This window comes from Anser cygnoides, chromosome W (genome assembly GCF_040182565.1).
Source record: "Anser cygnoides isolate HZ-2024a breed goose chromosome W, Taihu_goose_T2T_genome, whole genome shotgun sequence".
NCBI lineage: Eukaryota > Metazoa > Chordata > Aves > Anseriformes > Anatidae > Anser > Anser cygnoides.
This window is the reverse complement of record NC_089911.1, coordinates 8,399,891-8,415,570: the sequence shown is the minus strand read 5'-3', so window position 1 is coordinate 8,415,570 and position 15,680 is coordinate 8,399,891. Positions and strand designations below refer to the sequence as shown.

General features: G+C 69.4%; 1 protein-coding gene across 1 annotated transcript; it reads left to right on the top strand.

Moving 5' to 3' along the window:
- The first annotated feature begins 6,581 nt into the window (after window positions 1–6,581).
- Window positions 6,582–14,352, top strand: LOC136788747 (glutamate-rich WD repeat-containing protein 1-like). Its single transcript, XM_066987423.1, is given in 11 exon segments — window positions 6,582–6,840; window positions 6,930–7,047; window positions 7,612–7,649; window positions 7,652–7,807; window positions 9,014–9,086; window positions 9,088–9,203; window positions 10,345–10,481; window positions 11,611–11,663; window positions 11,665–11,806; window positions 13,995–14,212; window positions 14,214–14,352. Coding segments are annotated over 11 exon segments (1,392 nt in total). The 5' UTR covers window positions 6,582–6,626; the 3' UTR covers window positions 14,341–14,352.
- The last annotated feature ends 1,328 nt before the right edge of the window (window positions 14,353–15,680 follow it).

Genomic DNA, 15,680 nt, shown 5'->3' with positions numbered 1-15,680 from the left:
TATCACGCCACTATCACGCCGCTATCGTGCCACTATCACACCACTATCGCGCCACTATCACGCCACTATCGCGCCACTATCACACCACTATCGCGCCACTATCGTGCTGCTATCACGCCGCTATCGTGCCACTATCACACCACTATCGTGCCACTATCGCGCCGCTATCGCGCCACTATCACGCCGCCATCACGCCACTATCGCGCCACTATCGCGCCACTATCACACCACTATCACACCACTATCACGCCACTATCACGCCACTATCGCGCTACTATCACACCACTATCGCGCCACTATCACGCCAATATCACGCCACTATCACACCACTATCGCACCACTATCGTGCTGCTATCACGCCGCTATCGTGCCACTATCACACCACTATCGTGCCACTATCGCGCCGCTATCGCGCCACTATCACGCTGCCATCACGCCACTATCGCGCCACTATCGCGCCACTATCACACCACTATCGCGCCACTATCACGCCACTATCACGCCACTATCGCGCCACTATCGTGCCGCTATCACGCCACTATCACGCTGCCATCACGCCACTATCGCGCCACTATCGCGCCACTATCACACCACTATCGCGCCACTATCACACCACTATCGTGCCGCTATCACGCCACTATCACGCCGCTATCGTGCCACTATCACACCACTATCGCACCACTATCACGCCACTATCGCGCCACTATCACACCAGTATCGTGCCGCTATCGTGCCGCTATCGCGCCACTATCACGCCGCTATCACGCCGCTATCGTGCCACTATCGCGCCGCTATCACGCCACTATCGCGCCACTATCGCGCCACTATCGCGCCACTATCACGCCGCCATCGCGCCTCTTACCGCGCCGCGCTCGCGATACGACGGCGCCGCGCCCCGCCCCCGCAGACGAGCTGGAGATGCTGGAGCGCCTGTGGCTGTCGGGGATCTGCCACAACGACAAGATCGAGGTGATGAGCAGCAAGCTGGACATCGACAACATGGCCGGCGTCTTCTACATGCTGCTGGTGGCCATGGGGCTCAGCCTCCTCGTCTTCGCCGCCGAGCACCTCGCCCACTGGCGCCTGCGCCGACGGCCCCCCGCCCCCGCCCCCGCCCGCCCCGCAGCGCCCCGCCTGCTGCTGGCCTTCAGCAGGGTAACGGGGCCGGGGGTGGGGGGTCGTGGGGGGTTGTGGGGGGGTTGTGGGGTTGGGGGGGGGTTATGGGGTTGTGGGGGGGGGGTTATGGGGGGTGTATGGGGTGGGGGAGGTTATGGGGTTATGGGGGGGTTATTGGGTTATGAGGGGGCTATGGGGTGGGGGGGGTTATGGGGGGGCTATGGGGGGGGTATGGGGTGGGGGTGGGGTTATGGGGTTGTGGGAAGGTTAGGGGGGGTTAATGGGGTTATGGGGTTATGGGGTGGGGGGGTTTATGGGGTTATGGGGGGGTTATGGGGTTGGGGGGGGTGGGGGGTCATGGGGGGGTTATGGGGTTTTGGGGGGGTTATGGGGGCGTTATGGGGTTGTGGGGGTTATGGAGGGGTCATGGGGGGTTTATGGGGTTGTGGGAGGGGGTATGCAGTGGGGAGGGTTATGGGGTTATGGGGGGTTATGGTTATGGGATTGTGGCGGGGGTTATGGGGTAGGGGGGTTATGGGGTTATGGGGGGGTCATGGGGTTATGGGGGGGGTTATGGGGGGGTTATGGGGAGGTTATGCGGTTATGGGGGGGTTATGGGGTTGTGGGGTTATGGGGGGGGTTATGGGGGGTTATGGGGCTGTGGGGGGGGTTATGGGGTTATGGGGGGGTTATGGGGGGTTATGGAGGGGGTTATGGGGGGTTATGGGGGGAGATGGGGTTATGGGGGAGGAATGGGGGGACATGGGGGGATATGGGGATGTGGGGGGAATGGGGGGGGGGGGTCAGGACAGGAGCGGGACCACGGGGACGGGGCCACGTCCCCGGTGCCACCCCCCTCCCCGTGTCCCCCCCCCCCCCAGGGCATGTACAGCTGCTGCAGCGGCGAGGGACGCCCCCGGGCCCGGCCCCCCAGCCTCTGCCAGCCCTGACCCCCCGGCATCGAGCGGGGGGCCCCCCCCGCGTCCCCCCCTCCCACACCCCCCTTCCCTCCCCACCCCCCGGCCCCCCGCGACCCCCGCAGGACCCCCCGGAGCGCTGGCGCGCCCCCCCCGCGCCCCCCGCCTTCGACGCCTTCCACCGCTTCTACGGCCCCATCGAGCCCCAGGGGCTGGGGGCTGCCGCCGGGGGGGTCCTCGGGGCCCCCCCCCCGCTCGCCCCCCTCCCCCGACACCCCCCAGCTACCGGGCGGCCGAGGCGACCCCCCTGGCCCCGCCGCTCGCTGCGGGGGGGGGCCCGCGAGCCGCCCCCCACCCCACGCCCCCTACCCCTACGCCCGCCTGGCCTACGAGGACGAGCGCGCCCCCCCCCCCCGCCGAAGCCGCCCCCCGCCCGACGGGGGGGCCCCCCCCTCCCACCACCACGGGGACCCCGAGGCCCAGCCCCTGCTGCGTGCCGCCCCCCGTGCCGGGGCCATGCCCCGCCGCCCCCCCCCGCACCGCCACAGCCCCCCCCGCCCACTTCGCCCCCCCGCTACGCCGAGCTCAGCGACTCCGAGTCCGACGGCTGCGACCCCTCCCCCCCGGGCCCCCCCAGCCCCCCGCCCCCCCCCGGCGAGCCCCCGCCCCCCCCGGCCCCCCCCAGGCCTCCTCCTCCTGCTGGTTCTCCCCCCCGCCTACTTCTGCTCCCTGCCCCCCGAGAACGGGGGGGCTCCGTGGCGGGGGGTCCCTGGGGGGGGGTCGCCCCCCTCCGCCGCCCCCCCCCCACGCCCCCCACCCGCCCCCCCCCGGCCGCTACTGGTCGGCCGAGCACCTGGGGGGGGGGCGGGCCCCCCTCCCGCCCCCCCCCCCCTGCGGGGTTTGCGGCGGGGGGTCCCGTGGGGCAGCCTGGAGCCGCTGCCCCCCCCCGCCCCCTGCGCGCCCCCCCCCGCTGCCGGAGCTGCTCGGCCGAGCGCCTGCGGGACTGGGAGCCCCCCCCACCCCCCCCACCCCTGCGCCTGCCCGGCCTGGGGGGGGGGCTGGGGGGGGGCTGGGGAGGGGCTGGGGGGGGGCCGCCCCCCCCCCGCCACCACCACCACCACCACCACCCGCCCCCCCCGCGGCCCCCCGGCGCCCCTCCCGCCGCCACCACCACCACCGCCACTCGCCCCCCCCCCACGCCGCCGGGCCCCCCCCCCCCCGCTCCTCCTGCTGCCCCCCCCCTCCCCACGGCGGGGGGCGGCGGGGGGGGCTCCACCGCGCCGCCGCCCCCCCCCCCCCGGGCCGCCGGCACCGCCACGACCCCCCGCCGCCTCCCGCAGCCTGGAGGACCTCAGCGCCTGGGGGGGGGCCTGGGGGGCGCCGGGGGTGGGGGTGGCTGCCCCCCGCCCCCGCCCCCCCCCCCCCTCCCACCACCCCCACCACGGCGCCCCCCCGCCTCGGAGCTCCCCCCCCCCCCAGCCTCGGAGCCCGCCGGGGGGGGCTGGGGCCCGCCGGGGCTCGGCGCATTTCTCCAGCCTCGAGTCCGAGGTATGACGGGGGGCGCGGGGGGGGCGCAGACCCCCCCCATTGTCCCCTCCCCCCCGTTGTTCCCCCCCTCCCTTTGTCCCCTCCCCGCCCCCCTCCTCCGGCCTCTTTTGGGGTCCCGGGTGGGGGGCGTGGATGGGACCCTGGGGGCTGGGGGGTGACAGGGACGGGACCCCCCCCCCCCGGGTGACGCCGTGAGGATGAGGAGGGGATGAAGGTGGGACCCCGGCGGCCTCGAGGTGACAAGGACGGGACCCCAAAGTCCGGGGGTGACACCAAAGAGGATGAGGAGGGGACCCTGGGGACCCCAGGGTGACAAGGACACGGCCCCGGGGTCCTTGGGGTGACACCGTGAGGATGAGGAGGGGACCCCGGGGTGACACCGCGGTGATGAAGATGAGACCCTGGGGTGACACCGGAGAGGATGAAGATGGGACCCCGTGGTGACACCGTGATGGGGACAGGACCCCGGGGTGACACCAAAGAGGATGAGGATGGAGCCCTCGGGTGACACCGGAGAGGATGAAGATGGGACCCCGGGGTGACACTGGTGAGGATGAGGAGGGGGCCCCAAGTGACACCGCGGTGATGAAGATGAGACCCCGGGGCCTCGAGGTGACAACGGGACAAGGACAGGACCCAGGGCCCATGCGGTGACACCGTGAGGATGAGGAGGGGAGCCCGGGTGACACCAAAGAGGATGAAGATGAGACCCCGGGGTCTATGAGGTGACAACGTGACAAGGACGGGACCCCAGGGACCTCAGGGTGACACCAGAGAGGATGAGGAGGGCGCCCCAAGTGACACCGCGGTGATGAAGATGGGACCCCGAGGTCCTCAAGGTGACAAGGACGGGACCCCAAAGTCCGTGGGGTGACACCAAAGAGGATGAGGAGGGGCCCCGGGTGACGAAGATGGGACCCTGGGGTCCTCGAGGTGACAACGGGACAAGGACAGGACCCAGGGCCCATGGGGTGACACCGTGAGGATGAGGAGGGGACCCCGGGTGACACCAAAGAGGATGAGGAGGGCGTCCCAAGTGACACCGCGGTGATGAAGATGGGACCCCGGGGGCCTCGAGGTGACAAGGACACGGCCCCAGGGTCCTTGGGGTGACACCGTGAGGATGAGGAGGGGACCCCGGGGTCCATGGGGTGACACCGGAGAGGACGGGGACACGTCCCCCCGGTCCACGGGGTGACAATGACAACGAGGACGCGACCCCACGGGGTGACACTGACCCGGACGTGACCCCCACGGGGTGACACCGAGCTGGATGTGACCCCACAGGGTGACACTGACCCGGATGTGACCCCATGGGGTGACACCGACCCGGACACCCCCCCCCAAAGCCCGCTCGGGTGACACCGCGGGGACCGAGCCCCCCCCCGATGTCCCCAACCCCCTGGGGACACCCCCAGGGGACACGGCCACGTCTCCCTCCCCCCCCCCCCTGCTGCCACTGTGACCCCCCCCCCTCGGTGCCACCGCGGCCACCAGGTGGGCTGGCCCCATCCCGGGCCGGGGACGTCCCCAAGTGTCCCCAAAAGTGTCCCCCAAAAGTGTCCCCTCCCGTCCCCGGGCGGCTTTTTAACCAAATCCGGGCGTTTTGGGGGTGGGGGCGTAAAACTGTGAGCGACCGCGGCCACCGCGCCACCGCGACTGTGACCCCCCGTCCCTGTGTCCCCAATGTCCCCCAAATGCCCCCAGATGTCCCCGATGTCCTTAATGACCCCCAAATGTCCCCAATCTCCCGCTGATGTCCCCAATGTCCCCCCAATGTCCCCCCCGTCCCATGACGTCCCCAATGTCCTTAATGCCCCCCAAATGTCCTCGTGTCCCCAGTGTCCTCAATGTCCCCTTGTCCCCAATGTCCCCCATGCCCCCCCATGCCCCCAATGTCTCCTGATGTCCCCAAATGCCCCCCCACCCCAATGTCACCCGATTCCCCCCCCCCCACGTCCCCAAATGTCCCCCAAAGAACCCAATGTCCCCCCCGTGCCCCCAATGTCCCTCCCTTGCCCCCCCATGTCCTCCCCCCATGCCCCAGTGTCACCCCAAATGTCCCCCCTTGCCCCCCAATGTCACCCAAGTGTCCTCCCCATGTCCCCAAATGTCCCCCCAAACGTCCGCCCTTGCCCCCCATGTCCGCAGTGCTCCCAAATGTCCTCAATGTCCCCCCCATGCCCCAATGTCACCCAAATGTCCCCCCAATGTCCCCCCAATGTCCCCCTCAATGTCACCCAAATGTCCCCCCATGTCCCCAATGTACCCCAATGTCTCCTGATGTCCTCAATGTCCCCCCATACCCCGATGTCACCCAAATGTCCCTGCCATGTCCACCATGTCCCCAAATGTCCCCCAACGTCACCCAAATGTCATCCAATGTCCCCCCTTGCCCCCCAATGGCCCCCTAAATTGTCCCCCCATACCCCAATGTGACCAAAATGTCCCCAAATTCCAACCCCCGTGTCACCAATGTCCCCAAAAGCCCCCAAAGTCACCCAAATGTCCCCAAATTTCCCCCAATGTCCCCCCCAAATGTCCCCAAATGTCCCCAATGTCACCCAAATGTCCCCAAAGCCCCCAATGTCCCCCAAATGTCCCCAAATCCCCCCAATGTCCTCCCCAAATGTCCCCAATGTCACCCAAATGTCACCCAATGACCCCCCGATGTCCCCGTGTGTTGTCCCCCCCCTTAATTAAAGCTTTTCTATTCCAACCACAGCTCGTTAATTACGCCTATATTTAAATGAGAGGGGCGGGGACACCCCGAGGGGGGCGGGGCCGTGTCCCTGTCGCCATGGCGACGGCGGGGACAAGATGGCGGCGGGCGGACCGGAAGCGGGTGGGGGGACCGGAAGCGGGTGGGGAGGGGGCGGGCAGCGGGTGGGGGACCGGAAGCGGTGGGGGACCGGCGGTGCGTGGGGGACCGGAAGCGGTTGGCGGACCAAAAAAGCGGCCGGAACCGGAAGCGCGCTCAACCGGAAGCGCGCTCAACCGGAAGCGCGCTCAACCGGAAGCGCGCTCAACCGGAAGCTCCCCAAGATGGCGGCGCGCAGCGGCAGCGGCGGGGCCAAGCGCCCCCGGGGCCACCGGGGCCCGGGCGGGAAGGGGGCGGGGCCTGCCAAAAAGGGGGCGGGTCCTGGCGGAAAAGGGGCGGGGCGTGTGTACATCCCCGGCCGGGCTCCGCCGCCGGGCCCCGGGGAGGAGCTGGTGATGGACGAGGCGGCCTACGAGCTGTACCACCGGGCCGGCACCGGTACGGGGGGGGGGCCGGGGGGGGGGGCTGGGGGGGTGCGGGGGTGCGGGGGGGCCCAAACCGACCCCCTAACCCCCCCCCCGGCCCAGGGGCCCCGTGCCTGAGCTTCGATGTGGTGCGGGACGAGCTGGGGGAGGGGCGCCGGGAGCCGCCGCTGTCGCTGATGCTCTGCGCCGGGACCCAGGCGGAGACGGCGCAGGCCAACAGGTGGGGGAGGGGCGGGGGGTGGGGGGGGTGGGTAGCCGTGGGTGTGGGGGTGAGACCCGGGGGGGAGGTTGGGGGTACCCGGGGGGGGGGGGGGGCAGGGACCCGTGGGGGGGGGCGTTGGGGGGTTCAGGGGGGTTCCGGGGGGAGGGGGGTCGTTGGGGGGGGGGGCATGGGTCTGGGGGGGACCCTCATGGGTTGGGGGGGGGACCCATAGGTGGGGGGGGATCTATAGGTTTGGGGGGGAGCGGGGGGGGGGAGGGGACCCATGGATTTGAGGGGGGTTATGGGGGGTGGGGGGAGCCATAGGTGGGGGCGGGACCCGTGGATCTGGGGGGGACCCCATAAATGGGGAGGGGACTCATAGGTCTGTGGGGGGGGGACCCATAGATTTGGGGGGGGGGAATCCCATAAGGGGGAAGGGGACCTGTGGATCCATGGAGCGGGACCCGTAGGTGGGGGGGCACCCATAGGGTGGGGGGCAGGACCCCCGGATCCGTGGGAGGGCCCCCCCCAGCCCCCGGGGTGCCGGCCGCGCCCCAGCGCCCCCCCCCCCCCCCCCCCCAGGGTGCTGGTGATGAAGATGCAGAACCTGCACGGCACCCGGCGGCGCCGGGGGGCTCCGACGACAGCGAGGAGGAGGAGGAGGAGGACGACGATGAAGACGACGACGAGGAGGACGAGGAGCGGCAGCCGCAGCTGCTCCTGGCCATGGTGCCGCACTACGGGGGCATCAACCGCGTGCGGGTATGGCCGGGACCCCCCAGACCCCCCCAGGACCCCATTTACCCCCCAGGACCCCCCCCAGACCCCTTTTACCCCCTCCCCAGGACCCCAATTACGCCCCCCCCCCGACCCCATTTGCCCCCAGAGCCCCCCAGGACCCCATTTACCCCCCAGGACCCCATTTACTCCCCCAGGACCCCCCCCCCCAGGACACCATTTACCCCCCAGCACCTCATTTGCCCCCCCAAGACCCCCCCAGCACCACCGTGGGCTCCCCCAGGACCCCCCAGTCCCCCAGGTTCTCCCCAGGACCCCATTTACCTTCTCAGGACCCCCCCATTCCACCCTCAGCACCACAAATTCTCCCCCTGACCCCATTTACCCCCCCAGGACCCTCCCAAGCCCCATTTTCCCCCCCCAGTCCCCATGTTCTTCCTCCAGGACCCCATTTACCCCCTCAGGACCCCATTTGCCCCCCAGGACCCCATTTACTCCCCCAGGACCCTCCCAAGCCCCATTTTCCCCCCCCCAGCCCCCATGTTCTTCCTCCAGGACCCCATTTACCCCCTCAGGATCCCCCCAGACCTGATTTACCCCCCTCCCCGGACCCCATTTACCCCCCCGAACACCCCCAGACCCCATTTTCTCCCCCCCAGCCCCCAAATTCTCCCCTCAGGACCCCATTTACCCCTCCGGGACCCCCCCAACCCCATTTACCCCCCAAGACTCCCAGGACCCCATTTCCCCCCCCAGACCCCATTTACCCCCCCAGGACCTCCCCAGACCCCATTTACTCTCCCAGGACCCCCCCCAGCACCCCATTTACCCCCCAGGACTCCTCCAGACCCCATTTACCCCCCTTGGATCCTCCCAGACCCCATTTACCCCCCCAGGACCCCCAGGCCCCATTTACCCCCCCCAGCACCTCATTTACCCTCCCTGGATCGTCCCAGACCCCATTTACCCCCCAGGACTCCCCAGGCCCCATTTACCCCCCCCAGCACCCCATTTACCCCCCAGGACCCTTCCAGACCCCATTTACCCCCCCCCAAGACCCCATTTACCCCCTATTTACCCCCAGACCCCATTTACCCCCAGGACCCCCCCCAGACCCCATTTACCCTCCAAGGATCCCCTCAGGACCCCACTTACCCCCTCCAGCCCCCCCCCCCAAGCCCCTCACAGCCCCCCTCACCCCCCTCCTCGCCCCCCCCCCCGGCAGGTGACGGAGCTGGGGGGCTCGGCCCGGTGGCGGCGCTGTGGTCGGAGAAGGGGCAGGTGGAGGTGCTGGAGCTGCGGGGGCCGCTGGGGGCGCTGGGGGGCGCAGGAGGCCGAGCGCTTCATGCGCCAGCGCGGGGAGCAGGCGCCGCTCTTCACCTTTGCTGGGCACATGGCCGAGGGCTTCGCCATCGACTGGTCCCCCACCGTGCCCGGTCAGTGGTGGGGGGGAAAATAGGGGGCTGGGGGGTCAGAAAGGGGCTGGGGGGGTCAGAAAGGGGCTGGAGGGGGGTAAATGGGGCTGGGGGGGCACATGGCCGAGGGCTTCGCCATCGACTGGTCCCCCACCGTGCCCGGTCAGTGGGAGGGGGGGCGAAATAGGGGGCTGGGGGGGCATGGAGGGGATGGGGAGGGGGTATAGAGGGGATGGAGAGGGATAAAAAGGGGCTGGGGGGGTCAGAAAGGGGCTGGGGGGGGGTCAGAAAGGGGATTCGGGGGGCATAGAGGGGATGGGGAAGGGGTGTGGAGGGGATGGAAGGGGGTGAAAATGGGCTGGGGGGTGAAAATGGGCTGGGGGGTGAAAATGGGCTGGGGGGGTGAAAATGGGCTGGGGGGTCAAAAAGGGGCTGGGGGAGGGGTAAAAAGGGGCTGGGGAGGGAAAAGGGGCTGGGGGGGTCAGAAAGGGGATTCGGGGGGCATAGAGGGGATGGGAAGGGGGTGTAGAAGGGGTGGAAGAGGGTAAAAAGGGGCTGGGGGGGTCAGAAAGGGGCTGGGGGGGTCAGAAAGGGGCTGGAGGGGGTGAAAAGGGGCTGGGGGGTGAAAAGGGGCTGGGGGGTCAAAAAGGGGCTGGGGAGGGAAAAAAGGGGTTGGGGGGGTCAAAAAGGGGTTGGGGGGGCATAGAGGGGATGGGGAGGGGGTGTAGAAGGGGTGGAAGAGGGTAAAAAGGGGCTGGGGGGGTCAGAAAGGGGCTGGGGGGGTCAGAAAGGGGTGGGGGGGGCACAGAGGGGGATGGGGAGGGGGTGTAGAGGGGATGGAAGGGGGTAAAAAGGGGCTGGGGGGCCAGAAAGGGGCAGGGGGGCATAGAGGTACTGGGGGGGGCAGCTCCTGGGGGGGAGAAAGATTCAGGATGGGGGAGGAGAGAGTTTCGGGGGGGCAGATAAAGGGGTTGGGGGGATTGTAGGGCTGGGGGGGGGCACAAAATAGTGCTGGGGGGGCAAACGGGTGCTGGGGGGGGGGCAAACGGGTGTAGGGCCTGAATTGGGGCTGGGGGCGGGGGGGGGCTCGGGAGTGCGCGGGTCGCCCCCCCCGACTTTACACCCCCCTCCCCACGTTATGACCCCCCGCCCCCCCCCCCAGGCCGGCTGCTGTCCGGGGACTGCCGCAGCCGCATCCACCTGTGGGAGCCGCGGGGGGGCTGGGCCGTGGAGCAGCGCCCGCTCAGCGCCCACAGCGCCTCCGTCGAGGACCTGCAGTGGTCGCCCAACGAGCCCTCGGTGCGCGGGGGGGGCCGGGGGGCCGGGGGGGGGGCTGGGGGGAGCTGGGGGGCTCCCTGGGGGCTGGGGGGGGCTCCTTTTGGCCTGGGGGGGCTCCCTGTGGGGCTGGAGGGGGGCCTGTGGGGCTGGGACCCCGGCTGTGGGGCTGGGGGGCTCGCCATGGGGCTGGGACCCCTCCTATGGGGCTGGGACCCCCTGATGTGGGTCTGGGCCCCCCCGCTATGGGTCTGGGCCCCCGCTATGGGTCTGGGACCCCCTAATCTGGGTCTGGCCCCCCCCACTATGGGTCTGGACCCCTTGCTATGGGTCTGGCCCCCCCCACTATGGCTCTGGCCCCCCCGCTATGGGTCTGGGCCCCCCGCTATGGGTCTGGTCCCCCCTGCTATGGGTCTGGGCCCCCCGCTATGGGTCTGGTCCCCCCCTGCTATGGGTCTGGGCCCCCGCTATGATTCTGGCCCCCCTGCTATGGGGCTGGGACCCCCTAATATGGGGCTGAGACCCCCACTGTGGCTCTGGCCCCCCCGCTATGGCTCTGGGCCCCCCCGCTATGGCTCTGCCCCCCGCTATGGGTCTGGGACCCCCTAATATGGGGCTGAGACCCCTGGCACTGTCCCCACCGCCTCACTTATGGGTCTGGCCCCCCCCGCTGTGGGTCTGGGCCCCCCACTATGGGGCTGGCCCCCCACTATGGCTCTGGCCCCCCCGCTATGAGTCTGGGCCCCCCTGCTATGGGGCTGGGACCCCTCCTATGGGGCTGAGACCCCCTGCTGTGGGTCTGGCCCCCCCGCTATGGCTCTGCCCCCCGCTATGGGTCTGGGACCCCCTAATGTGGGGCAGAGACCCCTGGCACTGTCCCCACCACCTCACTTATGGGTCTGGCCCCCCTGCTATGGGTCTGGGACCCCCTAATGTGGGTCTGGCCCCCCACTATAGCTCTGCCCCCCGCCATGGGTCTGGGACCCCCTAATGTGGCTCTGGCCCCCCCCGCTATGGCTCTGCCCCCCGCTATGCGGGGTCCGGGGCCCCCGGCGCTGTCCCCACCGCCTCACTTCTGGGTCTGGGCCCCCCCCCCCCATAGCTCTGCCCCCCCCGCCCCTGCTCTCACCCCCCTTCTCCCCCCCCCCCCCAGGTGTTCTGCTCGTGCTCGGCCGACGCCTCGGTGCGGGTGTGGGACGTGCGGGCCCCCCGGGCGCGCCTGCATGCTGGCGGCCGAGCGCGCCCACGCCGGCGACGTCAACGCCCTGAGCTGGAGCCGCCGCGAGCCCTTCGTCCTCAGCGGGGGCGACGACGGCGCCCTGCGCCTCTGGGACCTGCGGCAATTCCAGGTGCGGCCCCCCCCCCACCGCGGGGGGGGGGTGGGGGGCTGAGCCGGGGGGGGCCTGCCCCATAGCGGGGTCCTGCCCCATAGTAGGGTTCTGCCCCATAGCAGGGGGGGTTGATCCATGGGGAGGGGTCCTGATCCATGGGGGGGGGTCCCACCCCATAGTGGGGTCCTGCCCCATAGCGGGGAGGTCCTGATCCATGGGGGTCCTGCCCCATAGCGGGGTCCTGCCCCATGGTGACCCCCAGCCCCTCATTGCCCCCCAGCCCCATGGCAGGTCCCACCCCACGCCGTCCCCCAGCCCCACATCGACCCCTAACCCCACAGCAGGTCCTGCCCCACACCATCCCCCAGCCCCACATCGACCCCCAGCCCCACAGCACATCCTGCCCCACAGCAAGCCCAGCCCCACACCATCCCCCAGCCCCACATCGACCCCCAGCCCCACAGCAAACCCCAGCCCCACAGCACGTCCTGCCCCACGGCAAGCCCAGCCCCACAGCAACCCCGCAGCCCCACATTGATCCCCAACCCCACGGCAGGTCCTGCCCCACACCATCCCCCAGCCCCACATCGACCCCCAGCCCCACAGCACATCCTGCCCCACAGCAAGCCCAGCCCCACACTGTCCCCCAGCCCCACATCGACCCCCAGCCCCACGCCATCCCCCAGCCCCACATTGACCCTCAGCCCCACATCAACCCCCAGCCCCATGGCAGCCCCCCAGCCCCACATTGATCCCCAACCCCACGGCAGGTCCTGCCCCACACCGCCCCCAGCCCCACATCGACCCCCAGCCCCACAGCACGTCCTGCCCCATGGCAACCCCCAGCCCCATGGCAGCCCCCCAGCCCCATGGCACGTCCTGCCCCACAGCACCCCCCAGCCCCACATCGACCCCTAACCCCCAGCAGATCCTGCTCTACGCCATCCCCCAACCCCACAGCAACCCCCAGCCCCACAGCACATCCTGCCCCACGCCGTCCCCCAGCCCCATGGCAGCCCCCCAGCCCCACATCGACCCCCAACCCCACAGCAGATCCTCCCCCATGCCGTCCCCCAGCCCCACGGCAGCCCCCCAGCCCCACAGCAACCCCCAGCCCCACATCGACCCCCAGCCCCACAGCATGTCCTGCCCCACGGCAAGCCCAGCCCCACACCGTACCCCAGCCCCACATCACCCCCCAGCCCCACGGCAGCCCCCCAGCCCCACATCGACCCCCAGCCCCACATCGACCCCCAGCCCCACAGCATGTCCTGCCCCACGGCAAGCCCAGCCCCACACTGTACCCCAGCCCCACATCACCCCCCAGCCCCACAGCAACCCCCCAGCCCCATGGCAGTCCCCCAGCCCCACATCAACCCCCAGCCCCATGGCAGCCCCCCAGCCCCACATTGATCCCCAACCCCACGGCAGGTCCTGCCCCACACCGCCCCCCAGCCCCACATCGACCCCCAGCCCCACAGCACGTCCTGCCCCATGGCAACCCCCAGCCCCATGGCAGCCCCCCAGCCCCATGGCACGTCCTGCCCCACAGCACCCCCCAGCCCCACATCGACCCCTAACCCCCCAGCAGATCCTGCTCTACACCAACCCCCAGCCCCACAGCAACCCCCAGCCCCACAGCACATCCTGCCCCACGCCGTCCCCCAGCCCCATGGCAGCCCCCCAGCCCCACATTGACCCCCAGCCCCATGGCAGCCCCCAGCCCCACATCGACCCCCAGCCCCACAGCACATCCTGCCCCACATTGACCCCCAGCCCCACAGCACGTCCTGCCCCACAGCAAGCCCAGCCCCACACTGTACCCCAGCCCCACAGCAACCCCCCAGCCCCATGGCAGTCCCCCAGCCCCACACCGTCCCCCAGCCCCACAGCAGCCCCCAACCCCACAGCAGGTCCTGCCCCACACTGTCCCCCAGCCCCACATTGACCCCCAGCCCCACGGCAGCCCCCAGCCCCACAGCAACCCCCAACCCCACAGCACGTCCTGCCCCACACCGTCCCCAAGCTCCACAGCAACACCCAGCCCCACATCGACCCCCAACCCCACAGCAGATCCTCCCCCACGCCGTCCCCCAGCCCCACGGCAGCCCCCCAGCCCCACAGCAGATCCTGCCCCACGCCATCCCCCAGCCCCACATCGACCCCCAGCCCCACTTCCCCCCCATATTTATCTCCCCCCCCCCAGACGGGCAGCAGCGTGGCCACCTTCAAGCAGCACTCGGCGCCCATCACCTCGGTGGAGTGGCACCCGAGCGAGAGCGGGGTGCTGGCGGCCGCCGGCGCCGACGACGCGGTGACGCAGTGGGACCTGGCCCTCGAGCGGGACCCCGAGGCCGAGGGGGGCCCGGGGGGCGGCGGCGAGGAGGAGGACGAGGAGGACGACGGGGGGTGGGGGCGCTGCCCCCCAGCTGCTCTTCGTGCACCAGGGCGAGACGGAGCTGAAGGAGCTGCACTGGCACCCGCAGTGCCCCGGGCTCCTCGTCACCACCGCGCTCTCCGGCTTCACCGTCTTCCGCACCATCAGCGTCTGACGGGGGGGCACGGGGGGGCGACCCCCAGAACAGACGTGACCCCCCCCCCGGAATGGGGGCGACCCCCCAGGAGTTTTAAGAAAAAAATCCCGAAATTTGGGGGTTTAATTGGAATTTTTGTTAATAAATTTGGGTATTTTGGGGGGGGGGGCACTGAGGTGACCCCCCCCAGGATGAGGGTGACCCCCCGCAGGATAGAGGTGACCCCCCAGGACAGAGGTGACCCCCCCAAAGAATGGGGTGACCCCCCCAGGAGTCTTAAGAAAAAAATTTTAATTATTATCCAAAAAAAAATGAAGTAAATTTTAAATTTTTATTAAAAAGCCCAAATTTGGTTATTTCGGGGGGGGGACACGACACTGGGGTGACCCCCCAGGATGGGGGTGACCCCCCCAGGATGACGGTGACCCCCCCAGGATAGGGGTGACCCCCCCAGGAGTCTTGAGAAAAAAATTATTATAAAAAAAAACATTAAAATTTAATTTTTTATGAAAAAAACCAAATCTGTTTTTTTTTTTTTGGGGGGGGGGACACGGGGTGACCCCCCCCTGGATGGGAACAGGAACCTTAAGGGGGCTTTGGGAGGGGGGGTCCCAAAGGCAGAAAACAAAGTTGGGGGGGGGGGCATGAAAAATCCAGAATTTGGGGATTTACGGAAATTTTTGAATTTACGTGAATTTTTATTTTAAAAAACAAAAAATAGCGATTTTTTTTTCGGGGGGGTGCGACACGGGTGACCCCCCCCCCCAGGATGGGGACAGGAACCTTAAGGGGGGGGGGGGCTTTGGGAAGGGGGGCCCCAAGGGCAGAAAATTGGGGGGGGCATAAAAAAAAGGCAGAATTCGGGGGCTTCGCGTCATTTTTTATTAAAAGCCCCAAACCCGGTGATTTTTTTTTCTCGGGGGGGGGGGGCTCAGCCCAGGTCCCCCCGCCACTGCAGCGAGGTGTAGGCGGGGGCCCCCCGGGGGGCCGCGCACAGCACCAGCGCCTTCCGCACGTGGGTCCCCAGGCGCGCGGCCCCCACCAGCGCCCCCAGGGGCAGCGGCGCCCCGGGGGGGGGCACAGGGCCACGGCCGCCGCGTGGAACAGCTCGGGGGGCCTGGGGGGGGGAATTCCTGAGCCCCCCCCCCACAGAACCCCCTGACCCCCTCCAGGACCCCCCCAGACCCCCCAACCCCCCCAAACCCCCCCAGGACCCCCCAGGACCCCCCCAACCCCCCCAGGACCCCCCAGGACCCCCCCCCACCCCACCCAGGACCCCCAGGACCCCCCCGACCCCTCCAGCCCCCCGACCCTTCTAGGACCCCCCCAGGCCCCCCCCAATCCCTCAACCCCCCCCC